The sequence below is a fragment of the Agelaius tricolor genome, unplaced genomic scaffold (genome assembly GCF_023055355.1).
Source record: "Agelaius tricolor isolate 1412-34295 unplaced genomic scaffold, bAgeTri1.0.p SCAF_17, whole genome shotgun sequence".
Classification (NCBI taxonomy): domain Eukaryota; kingdom Metazoa; phylum Chordata; class Aves; order Passeriformes; family Icteridae; genus Agelaius; species Agelaius tricolor.
In genome coordinates, this window is record NW_027269277.1 from 6,522,985 (window position 1) to 6,543,978 (window position 20,994).

A 20,994-nucleotide genomic window follows, 5' to 3' on the forward strand; every position below is an offset into this window, starting at 1 on the left:
GTTAGCTTGAAATAATGGAAAATTAGAGGGAAAACTTTCCCAAAATGCCAGTTGGAAATTCTCAAACGAACCATCCAACACAAACAGTAGCAGAGTGGAACAATTTTCTTTGCAGGGAGTTTCCACTGGAATAAATAGCAAGTTCTGTTAAAAAAATATAAAAATAAGAATTTGCAGCTAGTTGTAATACTTGTGATGCTTGCCAGGGCTGGAATGTGCTCACAGAATCCTTATGATCCAGACTGATGGTTCATTGCAGCTTTTGCTGCCAGTTCTTTAGAGCCACGTGCAGGTTTTACCTATGAGCTCTACCTAAGACACAGGTGGCTGGATTTCCCTTTACCTTCTGATGGTCTTCCATATTTAGAACATTCCTTAACATTCATTTTCCTAAGCAGACCCCTGCCTATTGGTACCTCTGTGTCACCTGGAGTGTTGCTGTGATGTGGCAGCTCCACGTTATCTGCAGGTGATGGAAAATGAGGACCTTTAACAGAGTGCTCTTTGCCTCAGCATCCCAGCCAAGGTCTTGCTTGCACAGCCTCAGCAGCAGGGCCATGAACGCCTGTTTCTGCAGGAGCATGAGGCTCTGCATGGATTCTGTTCCCCAGATGCACCAAGCAGGACCAGGCACTCCACCTCAGCCTTCCACTGATGCCTTCAAGGACCTGGTCATCACTTTGTCCAGCATGGTTTTCAGCTCATTAAGCCCGTGGTACTTGATGGGTTATGTACAAATGGGAATGTTCTTGGTCATGACACAGCTGCCAATGCCTCACTGAGACCTGGCTCACCCCCAGCTCCTGGGTAAACTTCCTGGGCCCCTGGGCTGGTGCTCTCCAGTGAGCAGCTAAAGAGAAGTGAAGTATTATTGTGTGAACCAGAGAGAGGTGTTCAGGGGGCTGTTTTGGTAAGCACAGGCCTTTTAAAGCCACCCCCCGAGCCTGCAGCTGACCAGTTTTCTCCAAGATCTCACTGCCTGCGCAAGCAATAGCTTGGTTGTAGCCCAACTATTTATCGCCCTCTAGTGAGGTCCTAAAAATTAACATAGATTCTTTCCACGAGGAAAATAAATATTAGAGTTTGTCTGTTTAAAAAGATTTACGTTTTCCAAGAGTCAGTGGCTTCAGGGAATCCCCCTCAAGCCTCATACCACACTTTGGATGGTTGCATAGCCTGATTTTGGGTAGGCATGGGTACAGAATGATAGTGTGTGTCTCCCCTGCAGTCTCTGGGTGCTCAGTGAAAGTCTTTGCAACAACAGCACTGGACACAGTTCCTTTATTTTGAGCTGTCTTTAAGTGCTGGTGCACTTTAGGTTTTGGCTGAACCCACATGTAGATCACTTGACATGGCTCTGGTCTGGGTGATTGCTTCTGCTTCTTGTGCTCCACCTTCCTTAATTACAATTCAACTGGGCTGGCCCCAGACTTGGGAAGTGGCCTTGTCTTTGCAGAGGAGCTAGCTCCAGGGGCTGGAACTCTTTTAGGTTGTAACCAGGGGATGGGATGCAATCACCTGTGTAGTCAGACTGGTTTTACTTCACAGCTATGGGAGATGAGGAATGAACTGTGAATATGGTTTCTCTCAATTAACCTGAAGATGTAGCGGATGCTTGTTCCTCATGACCAGTGATGAGGGATCTCAGATCCCCTCCTGCTTGCAATGCAATGCATAAGATTCTGATTTGCAGCTCTGATACAGAGATCCTTGTGGATCCTTTCCTAGTCTCTCATGGACAGCATTACCTCAGCACACCATGCTCCATCTTCCTACCTGCCCCAGGCTCAGCACCCCTCTGTCACACCAGAACCCTCCAAAACACCCCCAGATTCCTGTGTTTGTTCTGTTTACCTTCATCCATACACTACCCACTCCTCCACTCTTGCCAGTGACACCATTCAGCTCTTGCTGGAGCAACAGCTCCCAGCAGATCTGGTTACCAACAGCTCTGAGAATGCCCAAGCAGCACTCAGCCCCTCAGGCTGTTTCTCACTGTGTCCTGCATCACCGGTGTGCAGTCACACCTTGATCACACTGCACCAGTCTCAAAGGAGCAGCCTGTGGAGCTCTGCTGAGGGGACACCCCACGGTGCCTGCCTGGAGCTGGCGTGCAGGGCTCCCCCAGGGGCCCTGCTGAAGTGTGATGCTGCTGATCTGTGTTACACTGATGGCTTCTCAGTCAGTCAGGAAAGCTGCCCTGGCAGCTCCCCATCCCTCTGTGTGCTGCTGGGGAGGGACTGACATCTCCTCAAGGCAGTGCCAGCACTGGGGGGGTTAATTCTAACAGAGCAAACAGAAAGTCTCCTCAAGGGCACCTTCTCCATTTCATCCAGGGGCTGGAAGTGTAACAGTCACTGTGGTTTAAAACAAAGCTAAAAACCAATAAACCCCACTCCTTCTATCTTCCACTTCCCTGCCTTTCCTCCTGAGATGTCTCAGAGCTGTGGGAAGAGGAGCTGGCACAGGGATGGGTGCTCAGAGCCCATGCTCTGGGGATCAGCCCTTCTCTGCTTGTGCACAGTGCTGCTCTCCTCATGTTCCCACAGAGCAAATGGCAGCACAGATAAGGACGTGAAAATTTCCAAAACCAGGCACCCATAGTTAGCCCCTTGGAAAACAGCTGGGGTGGAGCCCAGTTTGTGGCATGTGAGAGAGAAACTGAAGCAAAACAGGATGTTTTTGTGATTTAAAACTTATTTTTCATAATTCCTATTTAAAGGCTCGGTTTGGTTTTGAAGTTGTCTGCTATATTTATTGGGAAATTTATAACCCAGAGAGCTTTGTGTGTGTCTGATGTGTGTATGCAGATCTGTATGTACACATGTCCTTGTGCAGGCATTACTTGTGAAGAGGCTACTGCACAATCTGAGGAAAATTTTCCTCCTTAAAATTAGTAAAACTAGTAGGTACTAACAGCTAAGTAATGGCAAATATAAATTCTATGTAGCTCTTCTGTAAATCTTGCTGGATAATTGGGTTTTTGCTCTGAACACCTCAATATTGGAAAGATTATGTCAAATTATAAAGTGTTTACCAAGGACCCATGAAAATACTCATGACTGGAGGTATTAGTTTATGCATAAACATGTTAAGCCCAAGTAATGGGAAATGGGGCATAAAAGGGAGATCAGGAAGCCTTTGGGGTCATCTGTACCCCACAGGATATCCTGTATTTCGCCTAATTTCAGCTGATACTGTTTTCACACTGTTGATGTTAAGGCAAAAGTGAAAAAGAAATACTGTGAGAAATTAAAGCAGGGAATAATATATGAATAGAATAATTGTCTTTAAATTGAATGTTTCTTGGAGTTTTCCATTGCCTGCCCCTTCAGGCTGTACTGGAAATGGAGGCACAGAGAACAACATCTCCAAAAAGCCCCATGGCCACTCTCCAGGTGCTCCTGGGGGCAGGTGAACCTCCACACCTCTGATCCAACCCCCACAGCCCCAGCCTGTGCCCTTGCATGTGGCACGAGAGGTCATAACTCTGGTTTAGCCTTACTCTGATTGCCAGGGGATGATAACCCACTCTCAGCACCCCCATCCCCTGCAGAACACTGGCATTCTATTCCTGCCTTCCAGGGAACACCATTTTCTGCCTTTGTTGTTTCTTTTCCTTGGCTCATCTCTGAGTTTCTGCAGTGGCTTGCAGCAGTTGCTCCTGTGGAATAATTATAACAGCCTTGTGTAGGGAACTTTGTGTGCACAGTAGTGATTCCACTGCTGGTGTTTTTCCACCTCTCATGCCATCAAAGAATGGGACGTGTTCTTTAAGGCCACACAGCCTGACTTGCATTGGTTCATAGCATTCTTTTTAGTAAAGGAATGTGCACATCTCTTTGCTAGCCTTGGCAAACTCTCCCATGGCCTCCAGGTTATTTGATCTTCCAGCTCCTCATCATCTCTGATCAGCTTCTCTCCCTCCCTTTCTCAGCCCACTGGCAGCTCTTCAGGCTGTGTTTTCAAACCTCTCCTTTGCATCTTCTTTTTCACATGGGTTCGGTTGCTCCCTCCTGCCTTCCCTTTCTTGACCTTTTCTCAGCTGCTGAGCAATGTCTCTCTCTTGGCCTCTATCACTGCTCAACCCTTAATGCCTTCCTGCAACTCCAAAAACTGGCAAAAAAGTGCAATTGTTTAAGCCAAAATCTACTTTTATTTGCCCAGCTCATGTAACTTTAGACTCAAAGCTTCACTGAAATTCATGATTGGATCCTCATTTGAGGCTGGGATGTCTATTTTTCATTTCAATCAACTGCAGAATTCTGTGGAATTAAATCCTGCAATTCAGCACAAACCTATCCTGGGGTTTGAGAAGTAGTTTGACAGTAAATGCTACTATGAGTGTGCCCACACTGATGCTGACAGGCAGATGAGCGAGCAGCAGGAGGAAAATGCCTTTCATGGTGTGTGTGCTAGCAGAGATGCTGTTGATTAACCCATTTTTCAGGCAGCCAGCTCTGCAAATGCCATTTCACAACCACCAGCTCTGCAGAATGCTAACGGGATGCTTATAAGGCATAAAGGGATTAATGCTCAGCTCTAATGAAATCCAGATGCACAGAGCTGCCTCTTCTCAAAGTCCTTTCTCTGGCCAAGCTGCAAATGAAATGATTTAATCATTGTAAACAGATGAGAAGCACCATCACTCAACGTGAAGCAGCATTCACTGAGCTCACAGGCAGTGCTGCTGGAGGGGCTGTGTCACCCCTGTCCCCCTGCCTGCAGGGACATCAGCCCTGGGGGGAACCTGGGACCTTCCCTGGGGTGCACAATTCCTGCAAGTTTCCATCAGGGCCGGGGAGGCTGGCTTGGAAACAGCCTCCTTCTCTCCCTGAGCCAAGTGCAGGGCGGTTCTGAGGCTGGTGGGTCTCTGGTCACTGTCCCAGGGGTGCTGTGGGCACCTTGGTGGGGGTGTGGGAGAGGTGAGGATCTGAGCCAGAGTCATGTGGAGCTGCACTGTCTGCTCAGGACACCTGGAGCATTTCTGCCTTGTCAACTGTTTGTGGTTTGCACTTTCTCTTCCTTGGGCAGTTTATATTTTCCTTTGTCACACACCAGACCTGGGCAGTCTGCATGTCAAGCACTGGGAGTTAATCTGGGCCCTAGCAGGGTCTGGACCACCATACTCATGCTCAGAAGCCCTGCATGGAAAGGCTGAAGTAATTCTGCAGCTGAGCAGACCCAGCTGTCTATGAATTTTTAATTTTTAATATGGCAGGAGGAGGGGTTTTGAACAAAGAGGCAGGGGGAAAAGGAGATATTTTAAAGGCAGCAAGGAATGTGTTACATTTTTCTGTTCCTCTGGTTTGGCTGCTCTGCAAGTTTTTCATTTTGCCAAAGCTCAATTCAGTGGACTGTTTATTTGCATTTTTAAAGAAAGAACATGATTCTTCATTTACTTTGGCCTCATTGATGAATTTTTATACTGTGAAACCCAGCAAGTTCCCTTCCAATGTTATGTATATACAACTTCACAACAGAAACTTCTACCCCACAGTACCAACCTAAATTAAATGGTCTTTATAAGAGTGTTCCCCCTCTGATTTCCCATATGAGTAGAGTCTAAAGTCACCTTCTAACCACTGGTGTCATGCTCATCACCAGAGCAGGCCTCAGCTTAAGGCCAGAGACCATATAAGTGTGTAGAGCTGTGTAGAGGTTTTTTCAGAGCTATAGAGGCAAGAATTCCTTGTGAGATGTTCCTGGGGTGGCTTTCAGCATTGGTTCAAAGGAGGGAAAGGAATGAGGAAAGAGTCCTGATATAAATTTTTTATCAGAACATGTAGGGGTAATCTGTTGTGATGGGTTTTCACCATGGGATGGAGCACTTCAGGAAAATCCCAGCAGGTGCCAGTGTTCGGTCTAATCCATTGTCAACATATATTTCAAATTTACTTGGCCCTGGACATCAGAATTGTGACAAAACTGTCTGGACCTCCAAGAAAAGGTGAAGAAATTTTGCAAAACAAGGTTTTACATTTCTCACTGCTTTCTTTTAGCAGCTGTTCGTATCTTGCCAGGCCAAATGCTTAAAATTCAGAAGTATTTCTGAATCAACATCAATATTTATTGATCTCTTCAATTTCCATCAGTTAGTGATTTGCTGTGCTAGTGACACAGAAGAGATTTGAATTTGTGTTGTTCAAGGTTTTTCAAATTGATATTGATACAAAAAATACTTTGAGTGTATCCTTTGGATGTTCAGGGCCTGTTCCTGCTGCAGGTGATGACCAGGAATCATCCTCACCAGCAGTAAGCATTTTTTGTGCAATGCATTTTTTTTGTTGTCCCAGAAAACATAAACACCCCTCTCTTGCTGAACCTTAAGATTTGCAGAGAAAAGACCTCCTGTGGATGTTCTCAGCAGAGGCTGCCTGTAATTTTCAGAGATTCTGTCCACCAACACTATATCAGGGTTGAGGTTTGGAAATAGCAGGATATTTTTAATTCTTGTATGGTTTAATTTTCACCTCTCTGTCTGGTTCTGGGACCTCAGTGAGGGAGCACAGAGCACCGTGTGTTTTTCAGAGGCACAGCTGATGGATGAGAGCTGAGGTTTGCCTTCCTGCTTAAAGCTTTTGGGCCCCTTTTCAGGTGCCTGTCTTTGAGTGTCAGCTGAGGGTTTTGCTCTGTTTTGGGACCCTCAGCAGTGCCCTGTTATGGGATTGAACATTTGTGCTGTTCTCCAGGCATGGGCATTGCTGGTGGAGGACAAGGCAAGCCTGTGCTCAGTACCAGAAACACAGCCCCAAGCCATGATAACTTCCAAGTGTCCTTATTTGGGTTCCAGCCCAGAGCCATTTAAGAATATCCCCATGACACCAGCTGCTCAGAAAGACCTGCTTCAGGCAGGAGGACTGGTGCTCTGTGTGGTGACAGTCCCCTCCATCCTCCCTCACTGCCATCCACTGCTGGCATTGCTCCAGACCCCAAGGAAGGCACAAGGAATCCATGGGAGCAGGGAAAAAATGTGGCATGGAACAGATTTGTGTGAATTAAGCTGATCCCCAGGCACCTCTCTTTCCACCTCCAAGTGGAAAACCCACTTGGCCCTTGGCAGACAAGAACTGTTTCTCCCAGCCCTGCTTATATGGGAGACTTTAAAATAAACCAGCAGGGTTCCATTTCTTGGAAGGAAAAGGAAATATTTCAAAGTGTGTCCTTGCACTGATTTACAGCCACCAAGCTCTGCATATTTTAAGAAATGTTTTAGTTTGTTTGGAGCTGTGTATTAGCAGTAAGGAAGAGGGAAGCAGTTAGTGAAACATGACAGGAAGATGAAGTTGTGTAAAATGGCTCAGATAAATATTTACACCCAAGTTTCTTAGCTCTAAGTTCACATCAAACCATGGTTCATACAGAGCATGTTTTTTGTTGGGCCTGCTCCATTTTGGAGCCTTCTCCCTTCTCCCTGTTGGGTGATGCTGGCCTGCCTGGCTGGAAGGAAGCTGGTTAGCAATGCCTGGTCCTGACCACCATCATGGGAGCACTATCTCTGCTATATATGGCATCCTCACAGAATCACAGAATGGCTCAGGCTGGAAGGGACCACACTGGTCCATCCTCCCTGCTCAAGCAGAGTCATCCCAGAGCTCAATGCACAGCATTGTGAGCAGACAGTTCTGGAATGTTTCCAGAGAGGGAGACTCCACACTCTCCCTGGGCAACCTGTTCCAGTGTGCACAGAGCCTTCACAGTAAAGTTCTTCCTCCTGTTCAGATGGAGCTGCCTGTCTTCCAGTTTCTGCCCATTGCCTCCTGTCCTGCTCAGCACCACTGAGCAGAGCCTGGCTCCAGCCCTGACACCTCCCTTCAGATACTGATGGACATGGATGAGGTCACCTCTGGTCTCAGAGCTGAACAGCCCAGCTCCCTCAGCCAGTCCTTGTAAATGACGTGAGCCAATCTTCCCCTGGCTGAGAACGGTGAAAAGAGAGGGAAAACAGTGCAGAAAACAAATCACAGACCGGGCTTTTGTTTTGCTCCTAGAACTCCAATCACTCACCTTTAAGAGACACTTGGAGAAGAAGTGGAAGGTTTTTAATCTTATTCTGAGCTGGGCAGGAAACCAAGGCTGAGAAGAAAAGACACCTCTTCCAAGGAGCTGATGGCATGCTGTAGGAAGGAGTGGAGCTTTTCAGGGCACTATCAGCCAGGACCAGGCTGGCAGAGTGGCACAGCACCCTGGTGACAGACACTGCCCTGCCTCCCAGTGCGTGCCCTGGGATGGGTTTCCCATTTGAAGCAAGGGGGAATGGCTGCAAGGCAACAGCTGCTGGAGCCCCTGCTAAAACTGTTCCAGCTTGAGGGGTCACATTCACACTGTACAGTTTGCTGAGTGGCAGATGAAGTCTGGGAGCAGGGTGAGGGAGACAGCAGCTGTGTGAGTGCACTGTTCCCTAAACTCAATTTAAGTGTAAATCCACATACAATGGCAAGCCCGGGTTTTTTTCACATAACCTAATGCCTGATTTCCTTTTATGGACTGAACAATTTTCTCTTCTGCTTCATTATCTTTCTCTAATGGCATTTTCTAACTGGAAATGCAACAGCAGTGTGCCATGGGTACATGGTAGGAGCATGGACAGCACAGGAGGCAGCAGTGCCCACATTATCTCATTAAGAGGCTTTTGTAGGCATGCCTCTGCTAATGTAAACTCATTATTGGACAGGACAGCAGCAGTTGTTTTCACATGCATGGATCCAAGTCCAAGCAATGAATTGTTTCTCTACTCTTAACTGGATTCTTAAGTGTTTTTTAAATGTTGCCTGAGAACTAAGTGGCCATGTGCCACATTTGTACAGTAATGTTTGCCCTGGTCCAGCAGACCACTGAATTGCCCTGTTCCACTGACAGCTGTGCTCAGCTGATCAATAGCAGTGATCTGCTATCTGCTCTGACACCCCATGCTGAAATCATGAGGAGAATATTTGTAGGAAGATAACGTTTCACAACATCCATGCAAGAATAAGAATGACGTTGATGTTGTGGGCTCTGAACAATCTGTGATGCCCCAAATAATCAAAGACATTGTGGCCCATGTTTTGCTCTCTCTGACCATTAGCAACATAAGCCTCCCTGACAGATAAGAATACCAGCATGAAACGGACTCTGAATCCATGATTATAGAAATTAGGATGGTTTTTTTTTTGAAGAGTATATGATACCCTTTAATCATCTTTGCAGCTGGGAAGTGTACTGTTTGTCTAACGAGGGGAAAGTAACACTGACAGCTTAATGCTCCACATAGAGTAACAGAACCTGGCAGCTACGAGCACTGGGACCAGCAAATTTCCCTTGGAAGTGTGAGCTGGGTGCTGCAACCCCACCCTGAAACGCTGGGGTTGAAGAAAACACAATGTGGTTTCAAAGAAACAGTGTATCAATGTTTCTGAAACAAATATTTCAATTTATGTTTTACAGAAAAATAGCCCTGTTAAACATTTTTTTTTCATTTCTGAATGGCAACTAAACCAAACAGCATCATTCCAGTGCCACAGGCATTGCAAACTTTGACCCGCTGTTGTCAGAAGGAAAACCCACCCTGTGCTAAGCAGATGTCATTATTTTTCAGTTCCATCCCACCTTAACTATTTGGAGAATAACATTCAAGTGCAGAGGTCAGCAGGGAAAAAAAAAAACAACCAGTGCTGCTGGCCAGCTGAGCCGATAGCAGAGACCATACATGGATTTGGAATGAAGGGCATCAGACTCACAGCCCCCCTGGTGCCAAGAAATACACAGCTAAAATCAGCAGCTCACAGATGAGTAATGCACAAACATGGTCCAGAGTGTTAGAAGTGTTCAGGCACTTCCAGAGTGTGTTGGGTAAATGAGTCTCTGTTTCCATGGCACCAAAACAGCACAGAGATCACGCCATGTCCTTCGGCACTTCTGTGATTCCATGCCCAGTGAATGAGAGCAGAGCTGACCTCCAGGAAAAAGCACAGCCTGGCTCCAGTGTGGAGGAGCACAACGAGGTCCCCTCTTGCTGCAGCAGCAATGCTGTGGGCAAGGGCTGGGCAAGGCTGCTGGCAGCCAGGTGAGTCTGGCTGGGAGCCACCCTCAGAGCCCAGCCAGCTCTGCTCGAGCCCAGCCCTTGGGCAGGAGGGTCAGGGGGCTCCAGCATCACACAGGGCACTTGTAATGCTGCTGATGGGTAGTGAGATGGGAGGGGGTTTGTGCAAGAAAACCATGACACTGTAGAGCTTAGAAATATGCTGGATTCAGAGGGCATTTACATGGCACTGTGAGAACACTCAAGGTGTTAGGAGACTCTGCCCTGGTCCAGCAGTCTCTTAAGAAAATATCATTTACATGGGCTGGCCCATGCACAATCAAATTGTTTAAAATGAGATACACAGCTAGGTTCTCCCATGCAGAGAGGGAGTACATGAGCAACTGTTTTACTTTGTATGCCTACTGAAACCAAAGGCAGAACAATTTATTATTCCTCTATTAAATATGCAAATTAAGTATGTTAACCCTGAAATTTTGCCAATTAGCTGTGTGTCAAATTCCCTCAGTCAGATGATTGTTTTAGAGTGGCCAAAATGATTGCCTTACCTACAGTAAGGGGATTCCATAATGTCAGTGATGTCCTGCCAAAGGAACGGGACTGGCTAGGATCAAAGGAACTTTGGCTGAGGTCTTGGAAAGCAATTTTTTTGTTTGCCTAGAGTCTGTTTGGGGTCAGGCAGCTGGACCTCTGGACAGCTGATGATCTCAGCATTTTTTCCAGAGAGATGGGGAGTACCTTGTGTCCTGTAGTCACAGCATTCCACTGGAAAGTCCCAGTGTTGTCTCTGTTGGACTTCCAGGGGTAGCCCAGTGCCTGCTGGAGGTGGTGCTGTAGGACAGATCCTCAGACAAGGCTGCTTTGCTGTCACCATACAGGAACAGTCTGAAAGCCTTCCCAGTGGTCAGAAGAAGAAATCCACCAGTACCAACTCCCTGAAGTTTATTCTGGGATAAATGCCCTCCTACACTAAAATTCCATCAGGTCTGTCCTTAGCACCACTTGTACCCCAGAAGAGAGTGGCTTTGGAGTGGCCAAAATGATCGCCTTGCCTACAGCCAGGTATTGTTTGCCGTGGGATTCTTTGGCACAGGAGATCCTATCAAGGGTTTATTACAAAGCCTCTGAAGACATTGCTGCAATCTGCAGTGCCCCTGGCACAGAGGTGCCTCAGCTCACCCTGTCCTCATCAGTGACCTCTGCAGTGGCAGCTGCTGGCATCACCCATCCTCACTGCCCACCTTCAGATAATGCATGGCTGATGCTTTGCTGCATTATGTTTGTGGGAATGTTTTATCCTATTAAGGCACTTCCAGAAGCCAGATGTTCTGTTTTAGTAGGGGCTTCCTTTTTTTAAAACAAGCATTTGTGAGCTGATGTTATTTTTATTCAGTTCTCCCTGTGAAACTTCCAAAGACAGATTTTTGCTTGGCAATGTCACAGCAGGGTATGAGGGAGAAATTGCTGTCCATCTTCCTCTGCCTACATTTGTACATGTACCCAGGGAACCTACTTAGGGAGCACTAAGGATACTGCAAAGCTGAATATTCATCTATTAGGAAATTGATTTATTAAGTCACACTTGCAGGCCCACTCCAGCTTTAGTTATGTAATCATACATTCTTTTTCACAAGGTCATCTGTGCTTTGGAGGCCTCTGTTGGACCTGGTCAGGCATGGAGTCAGGAGTCTGTGTTGTGGAAAGCTCTAGGCTGTAGGATTCCCAGGTCCTTGGCTGCAGAAGTCAAAAGTCTTGTAAACTAAATGGGAGCTGAGGAGGGTGTCCCTTCCCTGGCAGCTGGACCCCATTCCAGCCTCTGCCATGGATTTCCTTTTTGAACAGCATTAAATCACTTCCCCCAATTTTTATTTTCTCACACAAACCCCTGGAGACAGACTTGCAGCCATGCTGAGCTCCTGTAGCTCCAGGGAGGGCAAACAGAAGGAAACCAGCCCCAGCCAGCCTTCCAGTTAGCTCTGAAAAACCTGACATAATGTGGTGAACACCAGTCACACAAATTGGCTGAAATGGTTCTGTCCTTTGCATTTCCATCCCTGATATGAGATAAAACCTTCCCCTGGCATCACAGGAATGGTAATGCAGTCATAAGGTGCTGAGCTGTAACAGCCTTGCATCCTCAGAGATGGGACCAGTGAGCTCCCATGCAATGAATGTTTTCACTGCTCAGCACAGACCTTGAAAAGTATACAGTTAACAAAAGCAACATCCTTTCCCCTTAGGAGCCCTCCCTCATCAACCAGCAATCTTGGTTTCTTTAATTCCTAGAATTTTTCATATTTTGTAACATTCAGAAGTCAAAAGATCAGTAAGTCTCAACATGCTCTGAACTCCCTGGCACTTAAAGCTCTAACATAGGCAAATGCTGAAATTAGAAATGAGCCACGGGACAGATTTTCCCATGCTTACTAATCAAGAGTCACTGATGTAAGGATTTCTCTCCCAGGCTAAAATCTCTCATCTTTCTCCAGCACAAAATTTACTTAGCAAATAAAAGGGGACCTGTGACCTCTGTATATGTTAGCTTGGATAGTTATAATTTCTAACTCTTAGGTCTCACCATTACAGTCACCCCAGTTCTGTGTTATACAAGACTTGGTGGCTGTGGCTGTTAAAAAAGACAGAAGTGTCTTGAGGTTAGGCTGCCTGGAGAGGGGCCTGGTAACAACCTGTTTGCTGAACTGGGAGTCATGGAAAACGAAAATAGAGAAAAATCTACCAAGGAACCTCATTCATTCCTCCAGCTGATAAAGTACAATTCCCTAAAGCATTATATGCTCTTCATATCTTGGTCTGGTCCAGTTTTAAATTGTATTTCTATACTTTTCCTTAACAAACTTTCATGGTATGAGTGTTTGGAAGTTTTCTTGAACTTCATCCTTTGATTTTTTTCCCTCTGTTTATTCATATAATTACTTTGAGATTTGGCTGTGAAAACATAAATGTGAGAGTTGACCAGTGTTTTAATGATCAGGAAGGGGAGGGAGGTGTCTGGGAGCACATGGGAGCACAGATCATGGCTTTCAGTGCTGAGCTTTCATGATTATTAGCTAGACAAAAAGAGAATTTGAAGAGTGCAATGAGCAGGTCTGCTCCCAGGGTGGCCAGGCTAACTTGAATGTCTTTTTGTCCTGCAGAAGATGAAGCCCATCGTCCAGAGAAGACGATCTACCTCATCTGCCATTACTAAAGCTCTTGGAAAATCAAAGTCCCATTCCAGGTAGAAAAAATATCTTTCTGACTCCTGTTTCCATCTTTCTGCCTGCACAGACTGAAATCAAATGGGTTTTCAAATTCATTTAAGCATGTTGAGGGCAATTTGGTCCTGTGGCAGGGGCAGGTGGGGGCAGGTGGGGGGGACAAGGCACCAGGCAGATGTGGTGGTTTGCAGGACATGGGCTGATGCAGATTTAGCACCCCTGAGGAGCATCCTGGGCTTCCATCTCAGAGTTTCCCTGCACAGCCACGCCCTGTGCAGCTCATCACTGCCAGAGCCCTCTGCAGCCCCTGCTCCATGTGTGCACTGCCACTGGGAGGGACAGTCCTGACAATTGCTTCTGCCTCAGCTGCAGGTACACCTGGGCAGGTGAGGGGGCTGGAGCTGCTTCTGGAGATGGAGGCAGTGGTGGGAGGCATGCCCAGGCCCTGAGAGCCCTGTGCAGGATGGCATCAGCTCAGGACACTTGTTGGAAGAGCTGCCAGACCCACACATGCTCCAGCCAGCCTGTCCCTGCCAGCTTGGGTAGTGGAGAGCTGCCCCCATCCTGTGCCTCCACTGATGCTCCTGCAGTGAGGAGTGTCAGCAGAGTCAGGGAGCCCCATGCCAGCCAGTCATGCACATTTTCTGCTGAAACACTGAGTGTTCTTACTCAGCCCTGAGCTGAGCACCTCAGCCCAGTGGGAGCTGAGTCCTCCTTGACCTCCTCCCCTCCTGCAGCACTGTGTCACTGCCAGAGACAGATAAGGGGATACCATGGTCCTTTCTGCCTTGCTCTGATAGCAGTCTTGTAAATAACATTTCCTGAGGGATTTGTTTAGTTTGATTTTTTTCTCTCTTTGTAAGAAGGAGAAGATAAAGCTGAACTGATTGATCTGGACCAGCCCTCTGGAGAATATCCCTTTTGTATCCCACCATTGGTGATGGATGCACAGTGCAGCCTGCTTCTCTGGAATGAGGGGGAGTGTCAGTCTCACAGGACATTTAATATGAAGGGCAGGACTGATTTTCATTTGGTTGTCATTTGAAAAAGTTATGTGACTTCTTTTTCCTTCCTCCCACCCCTTCTAAATTGCAGTAAGGAAAAAAAAAAGTGAGGAAGAGAAACAAATTCTTGCCTTTATTTGGCTGGAGAACATCCTTATGAGGGAGGGAAGCTTTAAGTGCTTATTGTGATGAATTGCTGTGGAGGGAGCTGGTCCAATGCCATCTTTGCTCAGGCCATGAAAGCATCACTGAGATTTTTTTGCTATCCTGCCATTGTGTTTATAAAGCTGGGTAATCCTCCAGCTTTAGGAAATCCACTGCTTGGGACTGTGAGATGCTGTGGCTCCCACTGCTCAGCTGAGGGACATGGAGAGTTTTAATATCATATCTGAAGGTGATGAAACTTCTCACTTTCAGCCCCAGAGCTGCATAAGTCAAGATTCACTTGGTGGTGGCTGTGGAGGAGGGAAGAGGGAATTTCTGTTTGCCAGAGTGCAGGTGTTCCTGTGACTGGGGGAGGATTTTAGTAAAGCAGCTACTGGCTGGTTTTAACCTCATTCCTGTGAAATCAAGTGAGTTCAGTTATGAGGCCAGTGGAAACGGAGTTAAGACCAACAACGTCAAAAATACTGCAATTACAGCTCGTGTGGGTTTTTATTTGTTTGTGTAGAGTGTCCTCAGACTAGAGGGTAGAGCAGTAGAGCAGCAGAGGGAGAGCAGAATTGCTGAGGGGTGAAGGGAAGGCAAGTATCCTTGCCTGCAAGCAAGATACACATTTTTCTCTATGTGTAGAGACAGGAGGATCTCTGTGAGGTTTTTTCTGTGTCAGTCTAAGGCCATGTCTCAGAGTTTTACTAATTAAGTCAGGCTCAGGCACACAAACACACAAGCAGGAACTCTTGCATGTTCATGCAGCACAGAAATGGCTGTGGGAGCTGCTGTGCCAGCTGCCCTGAGCCCAGAGCAGTGCTGAGGAGGTGCTCTGTGGGGTGCTGAGCTGCAGGCAAGGACACTGCACTTGGCAGAGCTCTTCCAGCTGGGGACAGCACAGGGAGAGGGTCTGGTTCAATCTCCATGCTGCCGTGTTGACTGAAGTCAACAGCAGAACCCCTCAGGGATTTTTGGAAATGGTGAGGACCTCTATGAATCTCAGTGGAAACAGCAAGCTGGATGGCTGCCAGGCAAGCCAGAATCAGATGTCTGGAATTAGATGAGTACATGCAGTTCATTTTCTTTTTGCTGCAACTCTTGTGCTGACAAATTGTTCAGGCTGGATGGAAAACATGCACAGAAAGGGCAGTGCCCCCACGCCCAGCTGAGCCACACCATGAGCCACAGGCTTTCCATGGTCAAGTCATAGCACATGTACAGGAAGTAAGTCTTTTACCTGAGTTGGAAATTACTCAAAAACTACTATTTCAGCAACTTAATCTCACAAGATTTGGTGTGGTCTTTTTAGGCAGTTTTCTGTCTGAGGCTGGTAAAGTTAATTGTGCAGGGGAATGTGGGTGATAATAGAGGGCAATAGGGGCTGGGAGAAGCACAGAGCTCTCAGGCTCCTCCAAAACAGAAAAGGAAAGCTTCTGACAAAGTCTTGTGATTTTTCTTACTCCTCCAGGGAAACTACTCTTTCCTCTTCCCATTCAGACAATGGGCTACCAAGTGGGGTGTTCAGCAGCCCAGGCTCCACCTTCATCCTGGATGAGCGAGTGCAGCTAACCGTGGGCCTGCAGACCCAGGAAAGACACCTGATTTTGTTGAGTGATGTGCTGGTCATTGCCAAGTCCAAGTAAGAGGAATTTCCTTTTCCCCAGTAGGTGCTGTTGAAGCTAGGCTCAGCATGTGGTGGGGCTTTTTGGCCTGTCCTGTGCAGAGCCAGGTGTTGGACTCAATGATCATGTGGGTACCTTCCAACTCACAAGATTTTATGAGGCTCTGATCTACTTGTGGAGCATTTAGCAGCCTCCAAAACAATGCTTCTTTGGAAATGTGGATCTAAAATGTGGCATTTCCCCCTTCCACCGTCACAAATTCTTCTTGGTATTAATGTTTCACTCCATTTGTCTGAAGAAAAATGTTGTCTAATCAGTTCTGCCCATTTCCTTATGAGGCTGCTTGAAGATCACCATGAGGGCAAGAGGCAGAAGGACAAAACTGACTTTCAGTCTGACTCCTTCTGTCACATATAAATTAAGAGCTCTACCTGCATCTGCATGACTTGAAAGGAGCATGATCAGACTCTGGAGGACTAAATATTATTCTCTGGCCTAAGGAATTAATAATTTCCATTGCAGATCCTCCTCCAGCCTGAAGCTGAAAAAGCAAGTGCATCTGAGTGAAGTGTGGACCGGCACCTGTCTCAGTGAAGTGACAGAGAAAAAGATGAGTCCTGAGAATTCATTTGTCATTGGCTGGCCCATCACCAACTATGTTGTCACCTTCAGGTACCTTATCAGACATCAGAGCTCCCTCTGCATCCCAGTAGCTACTCAGGTCTCCCTGTGTCAAGTGAGCAATGACTGAGGCTAAAGGGCCCATTTCCTTTTCCATTTCCTTACCCTGAAACCAGGTAACCTGTGCTGGCAGCAATAGTTATAGGAACAGCAGACTTTGGGAAGGAAATATTAGGAGAAAGAAAATAGCAATTAAAGGTCACTGCAAAAATAATGAGGGCCCACCAGATGAGTTAACTCCAACTTCACAGAAAGGGATTTTCCCTTATCTGAACACTCACCAGTCTGACAGGAAACCTGGTCCAGTTTGTTGCTGGGATTTTTTTGTTATTATTATTTTTGGTATTTGTTAAAATAGATCAGAAGAAGGAAAGGACTGTGCTTTTGTTCCAGGGCTTTGCAGGAAGCAGCTTTGACTTACAGCCATATATAAATGAAATTGGGTAGAGTTTCCAAAGGCTGTTACCCATTCAGCACTTGTTTGATGATCTGCCTCCCTTTTTGTCTTCAGCTCAGCTGATGTGAAGGAACGATGGCTGTCAGAGTTGCTGGGGTAAGTGACCCTCCTTTCATCCTCCTTCCAGGTGGTTCCTCTACAGGCCTTAGAGAAATCTGCCCTTCAAATTATGCTCTGATTTTCAGCATGTCAAGTGTCTAAGTGATGAATATTGATGCCCCTAGGAGAGTGCAAAATTGGTGCTAACAGCTGGGAAAAAAGGGGGTCCATCAGAAGATGATATTGATGGAGCATCCTTTTTCCTTTGGAGCTGGAGGTTGACTTTACTAATCACTGTGGAGCTGTCACAAATGTTACTGATTCTTCAGATGTTTTTTGATTTCAACTAAAATTTTTATTATGTTGCATCTAGAGGCTACAGTTTTTTCTTTTATGTTTTATATGTGGTTTCCACTAACACTCAGACAAAAGTGTTTATATAGAGACAAAGAGGGGGAAAAAATCTTCTGATTTGTGGAGAACAGTAGTGATCCTGAGGGAACACTGGAAGGTATTATACAGACACATCTACCTGCACTGAAGTACTGCATGTGGGGGATTGTTACTCTTTGTGCTCCAGGTAGATTAAGAAGTCAGTAAGAGCATGGGGCCTCACTATGAACATTGCATTCATGTATGTCATAATTAATCTGTATTTATTACAGTGCCAAGGAGGATGTCTCATCCAAATTTTAGGGTTCTTCTCAAATTTGGTTGGGAAATTACATCCCTTCCCCTTTTCTTTGACTTTCAGGCATATCAATGAGGTAAAACAAAATGAGTATCTGAAGAATCTGACCCTTCAGATCGTTGTGCTGGATGATGACAACTGTTCTTCTGTAAGTAAAACTAAGGACCTGCTTGTCAGATCAAGACTACACAGGGGTCTGTGGAGTAGGAGAGAATGCAGGGCTGTGCTGATATTCCAGCATCTGAGTATCTGCATCCTTGCCACTTGGAAGCCCACTTGGAGAGTTTTGGCTTGAGAAAGGAGTAGATAGCCAGGCCCTTATCAAACAGCACTTAAGATTATTCTTCACCTGACTTCTTTTCTCTTTTCCTTTTGCTTCACTTCAAAATTCATGCCAGTTTGTGGCTGAGTGCCACAGTCAATTCCTATTTCCAGTGCTATGAATTGAGGGTATTGATCTCAGAGTCATTGGTGTGTTGTCCTGAATTAATTTACTGGAATGTGTCCCAGTCTAGCATACATTTCTTGGCTTCGTGCCGAGCTTGGTGGGTCACATTTGCCTCCTGGGTATTCTTCCTTCAAAGAGTGACCCCTGACACTGGTTGATGAGCATTGCTGTGCTCCATGTTCACCCTTTTGAGTGACAGTGACATTATAATCAGACAAACATTGATGGGATCAAACACGGCATCTAAGCACCACCCACCTCCTGTGATTTCTGCTGTTTGAAATCTTTGGATGGTATTATAGACCTATGACAGAAGAAGGAGTGGAGAATAGCTTTCATTTTGTTTACCCATCATCCTTTCTGGTGTAGTTCAAATTTGTACAGCTCATCCAACCATGAACATTTAGTAAAGACAGTCCTTAGACACAGATGTGACATTTTCCCCAGATTTTGAAGCTACAAGAAAATGCAACCAGACTTCTCACCTTTGTCTTAGCTTCCTGTATTTTCTCTGTTTGCCTTTCTAGACTACTGAAGTCAAGGTGTCCAATGTGGAAACTGCAGAGAGTGTGATGAAGAAGACCCTTCTACAGCTTGGGCTCCCTGTAAGTGGCAGGTGACAGATCTTAGCTAAGGATTCTGGCAGCATCTGCTTCACAGGACAGAGTGGGTGTGGATAAGTGTAGATTTGCTGTCTGTTGCTTTCTGGGCCCTCACTCTGGCCCCTCTCAGCTAACATTTTTCTCTTCTCTGTTCCTCACCCAACAGGGCAGGACCAGTGAACACCACCTCTGGGTGGTCTCAGGAAAAGATGAGCCTGCTTATCCTCTCATTGGTAAGAGCCTTCCCATATTGAGCATGATTTTGTTGCTTAATTCTGGCACCAGAGGAAACAGTAATAAATTGTATTAGTGTATGTGGCAGAGAAACATCACAAACATTCCATCCTTCACTTAAAAAGCAATAGCAGGGACACTGTTCTTGATATAACATGTGACATCAAGTTGCTGTGAGATGTCACTTGGCTTTTATCATCTCAGCATCCACATTTAATCAAAGCATGGTGATATCTTTGAAAAACTTCACACTTACCTCCCTTTTCCAAGCAAATCTGTGCATTTTGGGGTGGGAGCCCATCACACTTTTCAGCAGATGCTCCAAATAAATGGGAGATCTTCAGGTGGCCCAAGAAATACCTTATTTGCAGCAGATGTGGTGCAGGGGTAGGACATGCCTCAAAGCCTAATTCAATCTGGCTGCTGGTATGAGCTTGCAGGGCTCCAGGTGTGGAGGCTGGTCCTGCTCTCCTGCTCAGCTAGGCAGGCATCTCCTCACAGGCAGAGCAGGAGGTCAGGGGCAGCCTCTGCCCACCTTCACTGTCTGTGACAGAGGTGTCCACTGACCTCTGTCAGACAGAGCATCTCCTGACACTTCCCAGGCCCTTTGCCTTTGGTCAGAACCAAACCAATTGCTGCAGTCAGGTGGGTATTCAGCAAGAGTGTTTTAGATCTAGAGGAAAGCACTTTGGCAACTGAAAGAAGCAGAATTTTTCCATGGCATATTGGTGACTTACAAGCTTCTAGTTAGGAAGCTAACATGTTTATCCTACTCTTTTGGTACTTACTTAGTTTTCATTGCATTTCAGTTCTCAAATAATGAAACTTCCACACAAAACATTGCATCATATTGAAAACCCAGTTTGTTGCATTTTGGTTGTTATCTTCTGAACTGCAGCCTTAATCCAGTACTAAACTGACATCACGGGCACATGTAGGCCACTTGCATCAATGCCTTCACAGGCTGTTTATTTGAAAGCTTTCCTTTCTAACAATTTGTGTTTAGCTTTTAGAAACTCCTCAGGCTTGACGGAGGGTAGGTGTGTATATGGGGGCCTTGAGGACAATCACAATGGTGCTTGAGTGCTATAGATCTGTAGGGGATGATCTGAGAAATAGAAGAAACATTTTAAAATAAACCACTGAATTTTGTCTGTTAAGTTCTAACCATTCACCATGGAGATCACCAAAGCTGGAATTTTCCAGTAACACTAAGAGTTTTTACCACAGCTCTGCATTTTTGCTTGCTCTTTACACAACTCTGCTCAACAGGGCACGAGTATCCCTTCAGCATTGCCTTGAGCTGTCTCCGAGACTCTGCTGACCAGCAACAAAGAACCAACAACAACACTCTCCTGGCTGATGGGACAGAGGCTTCCTTCCTTGCTCAGCTCCCAAAGGAAAAACAGTGTCAGTTTGTCCTGAAACCCAGACTCCAGGCTCCAATGCAGCTGAGGAGAGGTAGGGGCTGCAGGAGTGTGGTACAGCCAGATAGAGACTCTCCGCTGACCAGTGCAGTGCTGAGCTCTTCTGGCATCATACATGTATCCAGAGTTGCTCTCATACCTGAATGGAATGTGAAGAGGAAGAGACTGCAGAGAAGTGAAATTTCTCTGTGCAAATGTCTCGACTTAGCTTTCAGTCTTTCGTTAGTCTGCAACTGCAAGTCATTGTAATAGAATCATAGAAAATGCTGAGTTGGAAGAGAACCATCAGTATCATTGAGTCCTGGCCCTGTACCCAATAACGCCACCATCCACCTGAGAGCATTGTCCATAGGCTCCTTGAACTCAGACAGCCTTGATGCTGTGACTACTGCCCTGGAGA

The 20,994-nt window shown here is 46.2% G+C and overlaps 1 protein-coding gene across 1 annotated transcript in view; it reads left to right on the forward strand.

Moving 5' to 3' along the window:
- Positions 1-20,994, forward strand: part of LOC139597215 (rho GTPase-activating protein 20-like) — a 30,249-nt gene that overhangs the window by 807 nt on the left and 8,448 nt on the right. Inside the window, exons 2-9 of the mRNA XM_071442269.1 lie at positions 13,177-13,259; positions 15,862-16,032; positions 16,538-16,687; positions 17,208-17,249; positions 17,947-18,031; positions 18,859-18,936; positions 19,100-19,166; positions 20,440-20,628. Coding sequence (XP_071298370.1) covers positions 13,180-13,259; positions 15,862-16,032; positions 16,538-16,687; positions 17,208-17,249; positions 17,947-18,031; positions 18,859-18,936; positions 19,100-19,166; positions 20,440-20,628 — 862 coding nt within the window. The 5' untranslated portion in view covers positions 13,177-13,179. The remainder of the gene's footprint in view (positions 1-13,176; positions 13,260-15,861; positions 16,033-16,537; positions 16,688-17,207; positions 17,250-17,946; positions 18,032-18,858; positions 18,937-19,099; positions 19,167-20,439; positions 20,629-20,994) is intronic.